Here is a 10591-nt window from a genome sequence, read left to right as displayed (position 1 = left end):
CGCCGTCACGTCCTCAGCAGCGGCCTGCGTGCGCAACCGCCACCCGCCGCCGCACCGCGCTCCCCACGCCCTCCAGGGATGAGACCGACTCAGCGCCCGCCCCGGTGGGCCGCGCGCGGCACCAAGGCCGCTCACTTGTCCGTCAGTCCGGCCTCCTTCAGCCGGTTGTGGAAGTACTTCTCGAGGGTGACGCTGCAGCGGTAGTACTCGGTGTCTGGGTCGTTGTACATGCGGCAGTTTGTGAAGATGCGCGTGGCGTCGGCAATGAACAGCCGCTTGTTGCAGTAGTACTTGTTCTTCAACCGCTTCGACATCGTCTCCAGATCTGGGGACACAATCGAAGGTCAGACAAGATCGAATGTCAGATGTGCGTCTTGTAGCACACATCAAATTACACCGACAGACAAACAAAGAAAGAAATACGACTGGCACGCAAGATATATCAGCGTATCGTCGTGCTGAGGACCATTTTAACGCTACGAACGCGACACCTGAGTAACACCTCACGTACAACACGCGTGAAACCTTCACAAACATGCAGCTCCAGACTGTAGCGTGTTTGATTACCCCAGTACCCGCCGCATCCCTGTCCCGTCCGCTTTGCTCTCACCCATCGGGTACTTGATGAACTCGTAGTAGTCGGGCACGTCGGTAGGGTCGACAGGCGAGAGGAACGGCCAGGCGGCGCTGTGCTGGCGCATGTTCTGCAGCAGGGTGCGGAACGTGCCCTGCAGTAGCTCGGCGTTACCCAGGTCGTCCGAATTGCGTGTGACGCGCGCAGACTTCTCCGGCGACTTCCAGCCGGCCTCCCGAATCCCTGCCGTCCCGGGCACGGTCCGGGTCAGGGTCAGAGCCAGGGTCAGGGTCAGGGTCAGAGCCAGGGTCAGGGTCAGGGTCAGCTCAGGTCGCCGTCTCCCTGTTATGACAGCGGCGCGGTCAAGGAGGGGAGGCGAACAAGGGTACGTGTTTGTGTAGCTGATTGGCGGATCAGATGATGGCCGCGGCCAGAACGGGGAACCCAACATCGTTATGTGAGGTAACCCCAAAAGAAACTTCACGGCGAGATGGATGAGATAGCTTTTCGTCACGTTTGAAGCAAACACGTTTTCAAGATCGATTCGAAAAGTCCTTGATGCCTCTTGCCTAGCGACGCATGTGATTGAGAGGTGTCAGCGAGCGTATGACAGGCGTACGCCGCGCCATGGGCCCTTAAAAACCTACTTATAGGCTGGAGTCGCGCCACCTGCACCTCTGGGGCGGCGGCGGCGGTGGGTTCGCCTCGTCCACACGGCCAGCGGCCAACACCACCAGCGGGAAGGAGACATCGGTCCCGCCGGCTGTCATCTGCCACCGTCAGCAGCGGTCGCCCTCCCCCGCTCGGTCCCGAACCCCGCGCGCCCGGCAGCGCGTGACCTCGAGCCACTGCGCAGCCGAGTCAATAAACCGACCGGCGCGGCAGGACGAGTGTTCAGACAATGACCTTCAGATGATAAACGGACGGCACGGAGTGCCCGGCGACGGCGGCAGGGGTGACTTGCAGTCTCCGCACGGCGCGGGCGCGAGCAGGCTGGCCACCACTGATCACGACCGTGGACGCCGCGACCGCGCCGGGCTCCCTCGGCAGCCGGCTCATCCAGCCGGCAACACCGCGCTGTGCCATGCCACCCTTCACGGCGGTCTTGGGTGAAGATGTGCGGATAAACGGCACGTCACCGGCTAATACTCCACGCACTGGACGAAGGCAGACCGGATCACTGGACACGACGACTTGCGCCGCGTGAACGACCGCCCGGCGTCGTCATAACCCCCGCCCCCTCTTCCACCGCCCAGCCCGCGCCACCGGGGTTTGGCGGCTGCCCCGTACCTGGTATGCACTCGATCGGTATGCCCTGTACACCCTCCTTGAAGCACGTTAGGCCCGGGTGCACCTTGCGGATGGATGCCTGTCGGTTCTCGATCAGCCGCTTGATAATCTGCAACACGGAGCACCGACGCGCGGCGCCACGGTCAACACCTTTTCGTAATCTTGGGCCACTGAAACGAGGCCAAAAATGGACACTTTCCGTTGGATTCGCGCGCGAAAGTAAAAGCATTGCCCACCAAGGCCCTTCATATGCTTATCCGTTCGGATAGAGCACACTGGAACGACGCACGGGACTGACCAGTATACGCTGACTCCGCTGATAGCGCAACTGCGGCAGCTGCCGCACATCTTGAAACCAATCGCGACCTCGCGTTACATCAGGCAACGTAGATATAAGGTCATTATCCAAGGCTCGCATGCGTCAAGGGTCGTGTTCCTTGATGTTCCGAAAGTGCGATGCTCGGGTTTGGTTTATCATGGGTTTGGGCCGAATTTCAGCCAACGGGCTGAAAGTCCACCAGTCCTGACTGGGCAGTCTGTTGATCGTTGGCATGTTATAGGTCAAGTCATGTCAGTGTACTAGCCTGATCTGAAATGAATTTTTGTAAACAGTCGTTCTCTAGCGATGCATGCATGCTAAAAATAACATGTTTACCATTTTAACCACTTTGAAACGACAATGTAGTCCGGGTGATGTTTGGGTGTAGCAAACAGGGATACATAAGGCCGTAAGGTTGACAGCATGCCAACGGAGCATCGCTGCCAGTATGTAGGTGGGGTCAAGTGAGGTTACGGGGTCCCGGCGAAACAAGCAAGTCAGTTGCGGGGCCTAGGTGCGGTGATTTAGCTCGGGTGACCCCTTTGACCCAAGCCGCTCCCAGGTCAGCCGTTGGGCGACATCGGAACCAAAACAACATTGTTGCTTCATTGAAAGAGAAATACACCACTTCCAGCCGAATAATTCACTACAGCAAATCACTGGTATTCGCCGTGAAAAAGATGACCCAGGTCTGGGAGGCCACAGGTGGTCCTAGCACCGTACTTTCTGCCCGAGACACAGAGAAAGACTTCAGTGGCATAGCTGTGGCGCTGTGTTGCGTGGTCCCGGTGCAGTGCCTAGGAGAGTCCAGATTGCTTATGATTTGATCTATCTTCGGGCCATTTTCGTGTCTTGGACGGAGATCCATTGACTGAAAAAGGCTACCAGCGGAGAGTTTATACAATCACTACGGCGGTGTTTACCACATGGTTTTACATCACTAATGTTTTCAAGCGGACTGCGGACCAATTCGGACCCCTATCCCAGCTGGGCGAGGCAGTTCGGAAACCCTGGCACGGCGCAGGGAGCAGGAGCAGGGAGCATTAACACCAGTCATGCGCGGCAGACGCCAGGACATCAGCCCTGCTACAGCTTGCTGACGGCCGCAGTCCCGAGTAACTCCTCAGGGGGGGCGGCCAGAGGCCTCCCGACGCCACCCACCTCCTTCTGTTTCCTGATGACGGAGCTGAACTGGCGGTAGATGATGCGGGGCGACAGCTCGCAGCCCATTAGCGTGGCGCCCTCGTAGTCCTTGATGTAGCCCACGTACTTCTTCCGGTTCAGCTTGATCTCCTTGCTGAAGCCCTGCTTCTTGAAGTAACCTGCCGGAGCGCAGCGACAGATCAACCGATCGGCACGTTTTCACATTCGCAGTGCGACGACTGCTAATGTGTGGAATGCATGGCCTACATAGCTGTTCCCTACACACACGCGCGCGCGCCAGGATACCATGACACTGAAATGATCATAACAAGACGCAACAACACTTCCACGCAACGCGGCTGATCATCACGCGTTTAAACTATCATCAGCGGCAGAGGCCGCGCAGCGCCATCACTGACTGGCGCCAGAGGGCGTTATTCAGGAGTGCCGCCGTCGGCGGACCTCGGCCCATTGAGAGACGTACCGACCGCGAACTCGTCGGCGAAGGTGAGGAAGTGGTGCACTCCGTGGCGGATGTGGTAGTCCTTCAGGTGGTTCATGAGGTGCGTGCCGTAGCCCTTGACCTGACGGACGGGCACGACACGTCAGGTCGAGCGAGTTCAAGGTTGTGACCGACAACTACGCGACTCGTGACATTTGTACCAAGTATGTGATATTTGAGCACGATATGAGTACCAGATATATATCCCATATCTTGTTTGATTCTTCGATCAAATTCCTGGCTTAAATACACAAGTGTTTACGCGAAGCGCCGGATCACACTACATCCAACAAAAAGCGTCGAACTACACAGGCGCCGCACACCGGCCGCCAGAACGCACCTGCTCGTTGCTGGTGACGGCGCAGAACACGATCTCGGTGAAGCCCTGGCTGGGGAACATGCGGAAGCAGATGCCGCCGATCGGCCGGTTGTTCTTCACCAGCGCCAGCGTCCGGTGCTTCCTGCCGCCGGCCCGGTGAGCATGTCTGTGTCAGGACGGCAGAGAGCGAGACACGGCCGGCGGCCTGTGCCACGAGACGGCGGACGGGGCCTCACGGCGGGAAGCTTGGGGAGCAGCGACGACCACACAGTCTGCTCGCGCAAACAACGCGCGGCTTTCGCAGCGTGAGTCTGTAAATCAGCAACTAAACGAAAACAAACGCGGAAAATATCCACGCTGACACCGCATAACACATCAAGAGGAGAAGCGGTGAGCACATCAACAAGAAATACGCGCAAGAAATACCGAAATGCCTCATCAGGGCGCAAGGTCAAACACACAAACGAATAACAGCACGCGGACGAAAACCACCCCGAGCCTCCCAGGTTTGCAGAGCGGCAACGGCGCAGCGGCCAGGCGCGGCCGGAACTCACGGGTCGAAGACAAGCCGCGTGATGTATTCCTTGGGCATGCGGGGCAGCTGGTGCGAGAAGACGTTCTGCAGGCCGACTAGCCACAGCATGGTGGTCTTGCTGACCTTCTGGCTGAGCGAGTTGCCGACCACGTGGAAGCTGATGTGGCCGGCGCGCTCCTCGGCCTTGGCCGCCTCGTCGCGGGCCGCGTTCTCCGAAAACAGCGACTGTGGAGAACGGACGGCCCCGTTCAGTCCCATGGCGCCGGAACGTCAGAAAACAATCCAACAAAGCCTCCAGCTGGTGTTACGTCCCGAAGCAAACATCGCGCGCTCTGGGAACTCCAGCGCAAAGGCACTGGGTCATGTTTTTTTCAGCAATGTGCGGGGATCCACAGTCGAGATGGTCATGACTAGGATCTAGCACATTCTGGCCTCCAGCATGCATTGGAAGCGAACCAATGACAGCGTCAGTTTCATGTATCATCCCGTGGCTGAACCTTTCGAACGTCTGCAACATCAATAGAAAGTTGCTTTCGACACCCCGTGGCGGGGCAGGCCAACCGTAGCTTGTCATCGCCTCTGCCAATACGGCCCTCCCGGCCGGCGGTGAGGTCACGTGGTTACGTCTGCACCCGGCACTACATAGCCCGAGAATTGGCTGTTTGGCTGTATGGATTAGAGGCCTTTCGATCAGAGATGATCATTTCAGGACTATGGATGAAGGAGAATGAATAACGTTGGGGCAGTGCTACACGCGCCTGGGCGCCAACCGCTGAGCTTTGGCCCGCGCAAGAGCCCCCGGAGTGAACGCTGGGCGCCCGGTCAGGGTCCCTCTTCCCAGGGGCCTCTCGGCCCACTCGTGGCTGGCGCATGCAGCCTACTCCTGACAAGCGGGGCATCGCGAGGATCTGGTGGCAGGGATCCGCGGGGCCGGCTGGGAGTCATCGGATGACCAGGACGGCGGGCGGAGCTGCTTCCGGCATACATGTTACAACCAAGCAGGTATTGCGGACTTCAGCGGGGACTAATGGTGCGTCAATGCAGCTAGCTGACAATATCTTATGAATGAAACAAAATCTAATGAAAGGAAAAACAGTGTATGCATGTTTTCGTATCAATATGACTGCATGAGAAGCACCAAAGGGTACCCATTTAGACCAAGCAGAAAACAAATATTATTGAGCTCCTCGCGACCAACACCAGCCAGACTCCAAAAAATTGAACTATGCAAATTGTACGACTGAATGAAAGGAATGATAACACGCATTATTGTCAGGCATAGCACAACATACCAAAATAGCATCGGCCTTTCTACGACATAACGAAGGGTGACTTGTACTCTCATCTCTCGGATTTGAACGCAACTGGGTCACACAGGTGCCCAATGGCGGTGAACAGTGCCTGTGACATTATCAAGTATCTCAGTTCAAAGGTGCCCGATTGATACCCTCCGACGATTAATAGTCACGTTGTGTACGTGTGTTTTCGATAGTCATCTAATCCACTGTGACGAACGAAAAGCAGGAAGAAACAGGAGCAACAGGATTTAACAAACAGCAAGATTTAATGATTGCATTTCCACACATTCTCTTATAAATGATACCACACCAACATTGTTTAAATGCTGTAAATTTCCTTATTTTCCGTTCACAGATGAGTTTCCTGACGAAAACACACTAAATGCAACGTAACACAGAACCGCCACGGGCTACAAATCCGATCCGTTTGAAGGAAGCGAAATCCGCAAATTTCGACTCGGCAAAGAACGGACTACCACACTGGCAAAAGCGCGGCTTATGACGTGCGAGCGGCCCACGTGCGCTCGTTCAAAAACCACGGATCCGGCGTTTCCAGGCATTTTATAAGATTCACGCCAGATCCCGACGGATCATGCACATAACGCCATGGAACCAACTGCATGTTGTGGGCTCATGTGCTGCCTACAAACTACCCATGTCGCCCAGCACCGTGTCGCGTTTTTTTCCGAAACCGATCTCGAAATAACACACTGTCACCCACACCCAGCGAGAGGTAGACGTAAAAGAGACAATAGCCCGAAACGTGACTCGCCGCAACTTAGCGAATTTCGTCGAAAAAAAGGCCAGCCCATTCGGCGAACTGCCGCTGGCTATGGCTTGGTTATGCAGTCACGTGTTTCTGCATGACGGTCCTCCGCGCAGCAGATGTTTCGCAGACGCGTGACTGCGCACTGAGCAGCCGAGGGCGGCCACAACACGGGACAGAAATCATACGGCCGGGATAACAGCATGCAGTCGTGCTGCCACACGGATGCGTTCAGCACACCTGAACAGATCGGAAACGCTCCGCAAGCCTCAGCTGTAACACTTGACAGCCAAGTTCAGTGACCGTTTAAAAAGCCGAAGAAACAACCAAGGCACATAAGCTTCACAACAACAGCAAACAACAGTCGTCGATTGTTCAAACAGCCGCGCTGAACCCCAGTCAGCCGCTCTGGCTGCGGCCGCCGCCACTGGCCGCCACCGGTGACACCAGCTGGCACGTACCTCCTGGCCGGCCAGCCGTTTGGGGTCCTCCATGCTCTCGAGGATCTGTCGGACGAGGTCGGGGTCGACGTCCTCGTCGGGTCGGGGCCGCTTGACGGCGCGCTCCTCGTCGTCCTCGGCGGTGCGCTTCTCCGGCCGTCGGCGCGCCGCCGCCGGCTCCTCAGCAGCCGCCGCCGACGGGCCCGGTGACGGCTCCGGCCGCGCCTCTGCGGAACGATACGGGCTGGGGTCACCGGCTGGGGTCACCGACCAGAGTCACAGGCTGGGGCCACAGGCTGGGCTCACGGGCATGGATCACAGGCAGGGATCACGGGCTGGGGTCACGGGCAGGTATCACGGGCTGGGGTCACGGAGCAGGGATCACGGGCTGGGGTCACGGGCTGGGGTCACGAGCAGGGATCACGGGCTGGGGTCACGGGCTGGGGTTACGGGCAGGGATCACGGGCTGGGATCACGGGCTGGGATCACGGGCTGGGGTCACCAGCTGGGGACGCAGGGGATACAGCCCGGGGATGCAGCCTGCCGGGATCCAGGGACACAAACGGGAAACAGGACGATTGGACGGCACTATCAGCGGACACGATCATGGATCAAGGCTGCGGTTCTGGGACACGGTAAGGGCCAACCGTCAACGAACGCGCTAACAAGCCTAAATGAATCCAACGAGATGCAGTCTAATGGCGGCGAACACTTCAAGGCGGCACATCTTGAATAGTCCTATAGCTTACCATATGCACGTCATAGAGGACAGTACCAATTCACAACGTAGAATTCAAGCCGCACAGTGAGGGATTTTTAGTTTCTTTCATCCCTCTCAAATGTAAAATAGACATGACAAAACAGACATGAATAAAACAGACGTAGATAAACAGGCACGGCAAATGCACGACGCAACGACTCACCGATAGACTTCTGGGCGGGCGGCTTGAAGTCTATATCGAAGATGTTGGTCGAGGTCCCATAGACTTCTTCTTCAAGCAAAGAAAGAAACCTGTTGGGCAGAGATGTCATCAGCGTTACATTGCCATTCCCGTGTATTAACGTGAGTGTGGGCCACATACAGCGTTGAGTCGTGTGCAGGCTAATCTGCGTCCTCGGGGAAAGCACATAACACCGAAGCCTAGCTCGATTTCTGGCAATTTGAGCAATGGAGGCAATGCCCTGAAAAAATCCAAGAGAGTGATCGGACACTACTTCGATGAACGGTCACTCACCCCTCACCCAGCTCTGCACCCCACCATAAGGTGTGTACGCAATAAGCAGTGTCGTTTCACGGCGTCAAACAAGACAAACAGCAACGCAGACGCGCCAGCTGACCTGGGTACGTGTGTGAGCACCAGCGTCTAACAAGACAAACAGCGCCTCGGACGCGCCAGCCGACCTGGGCATGCGTACGAGCACCAGCGTCTAACAAGACAAACAGCGCCACGGACGCGCCAGCCGACCTGGGCATGTGTGCGAGCACCAGCGTCTAACAAGACAAACAGCGCCAAAGACGCGCCAGCCGACCTGGGCATGTGTGCGAGCACCAGCGTCTAATAAGACAAACAGCGCCACAGACGCGCCAGCTGACCTGGGCATGTGTGCGAGCACCAGCGTCGAACAAGACAAACAGCACCGCAGACGCGCCAGCTGACCTGGACATGTGTGCGAGCACCAGCGTCTAACAAGACAAACAGCGCCACAGCCGCGCCAGCTGACCTGGGCATGTGTGTGAGGATCAGCAGCCGCTTGTCCTTGGCCATCTTCTCCTTGTCCATGTCGATCTTCTGCAGGAGGCGGGCGCTGACCGTGCGCAGCAGCAGACGCAGCACCGAGCGGCCGAACACGGCCGCCGGGTCCCAGTGCGTCATCGACGTGCAGATGGTCGGCACGTGGCAGTAGCACATCCATCTGCGGCGCGGCCGACACGCGAGGTTTTCGGGGCACGTTCGCGGGGCAGAGACGTGTACCAAGTGCACACCCGTTCGAGGAAAGAAAAACCGAAACCGCGGTCGAGCAAGCCACGAAAAAAAGTGCGCAGCATCCGACTAGGGAAGGGGCTGTGGTGACGCACGTGGCGCGCGTCACAATATGCGTCAGTATTTAATGACTTCAATTGTGCTGTTCAAACGTGCTGACACGAACTGACTGACAGGTGATAAGCACCTTTCGCAGGTTTTCCTTCAGGCCGCCGCTGGCCCGAGCTTCCAGCCATCACCCACCTGGTGAAGTGTACCTTGTAGAGGGTGGTCTCCCTCAGGTTGGCGTCGGCCCGGGCTTCCAGCTATGAGCCACCTGGTGAAGTGCACCTTGTAGAGGGTGGTCTCCTTCAGGCCGCCACTGGCCCCGGCTTCCAGCCATGACCCACCTGGTGAAGTGCACCTTGTAGAGGGTTGTCTCCCTCAGGCCGCCGCCGGCCCGGGCTTCCAGCCATGACCCACCTGGTGAAGTGCACCTTGTAGAGGGTCGTCTCCCTCAGGCCGCCGCCGGCCCGGGCTTCCAGCCATAACCCACCTGGTGAAGTGCACCTTGTAGAGGGTGGTCTCCTTCAGGTTGGCGCCGGCGTGCGCTCCGGGGGTCTCCCAGCGCCAGTGGTTCAGGTAGTGCAGGAACGCCTTGGCCAGGTCGAAGTTCAGCTGCTGCTCCTGCGGTGCCCAACAGCGGAGCTCTCAGGTGGAGCGGTGCACAGCGATCAGGACACGTTGGGAGCCGGCGACGCGCCGTCAGATGGGGACGATTCATGCCTGCTGTTACGCGAACCATGACTTGACGCGGTACGTGGAGACATTAGACAGCGATAATGGAGCGATGAGGTGTCCGAGAACCGACTCGTTCTAAATTTGTCGCGCGCCCACATGGGATCGTGGACGTGACCTCAGTTGCACAAACTGTCCCCGAAGCCCCAACGTCGAACTCAGCAACCATTGCACCCTAAATCCGACTTTCAGGCCTTGCGATAAAACCCATCCCTGCCGGTCAGGGGATGAAGGCCGTGCCTCAGACCGCCGGTCGTCCCGTCCCATCCCTGTACCCGTCCCCGTCCATCCCGCCCCGTCCCCGTCCCCGTCCCCGTCCCCGTCCCCGTCCCCGTCCCCGTCCCCGTCCCCGTCCCCGTCCCCGTCCCCGTCCCCGTCCCGTCCCCGTCCCCGTCCCCGTCCCGTCCCGTCCCGTCCCGCCCCGTCCCGCCCCGTCCCGTCCCGTCCCGTCCCGTCCCGTCCCGTCCCGTCCCGTCTATGGCCGGCGCACCACCGCCTGCTACCTTGGGACTGGCGCTGAACCGGGCCTGCACGAAGTTAGTGACGGCGCGCGCGATGGTGGGTGTCTCGAACGGCGGCCGGCCCAGCGGGCCCTCGATCACCGGCTCCGTCATCTGCAGGATGCTCTTCCGCAGCAGCTGACGGC

The 10591-nt window shown here is 58.3% G+C and overlaps 1 protein-coding gene across 2 annotated transcripts; it reads right to left on the bottom strand.

The window, feature by feature from the left end:
* On the bottom strand, window positions 1-9517 carry LOC119096764 (histone acetyltransferase KAT2B). 2 transcript variants are annotated; one of them, XM_037219688.1, is made up of 11 exons: window positions 9485-9517; window positions 8909-9100; window positions 8110-8198; window positions 7208-7413; window positions 4702-4907; window positions 4169-4289; window positions 3811-3910; window positions 3345-3505; window positions 1865-1973; window positions 611-817; window positions 1-325 (listed from the first exon to the last, which is right to left on the bottom strand). In XM_037219688.1, exons 2-11 carry the CDS (start codon window positions 9094-9096, stop codon window positions 132-134), a joined length of 1581 nt encoding a protein of 526 aa, XP_037075583.1. In that variant the 5' UTR covers window positions 9097-9100; window positions 9485-9517; the 3' UTR covers window positions 1-131. The 2 variants fall into 2 exon arrangements, with proteins under 2 accessions (XP_037075583.1, XP_037075584.1); XM_037219689.1 differs by lacking the exons at window positions 8909-9100; window positions 9485-9517 and adding an exon at window positions 8589-8594.
* Window positions 9518-10591: the final 1074 nt, after the last annotated feature.

The sequence above is a fragment of the Pollicipes pollicipes genome, unplaced genomic scaffold (assembly GCF_011947565.3).
Source record: "Pollicipes pollicipes isolate AB1234 unplaced genomic scaffold, Ppol_2.1 Scaffold_4295;HRSCAF=5057_pilon_pilon_pilon, whole genome shotgun sequence".
NCBI lineage: Eukaryota > Metazoa > Arthropoda > Thecostraca > Pollicipedomorpha > Pollicipedidae > Pollicipes > Pollicipes pollicipes.
Note: the sequence above shows the minus strand (reverse complement) of the source record. Positions and strands in the feature narration are given on the sequence as shown.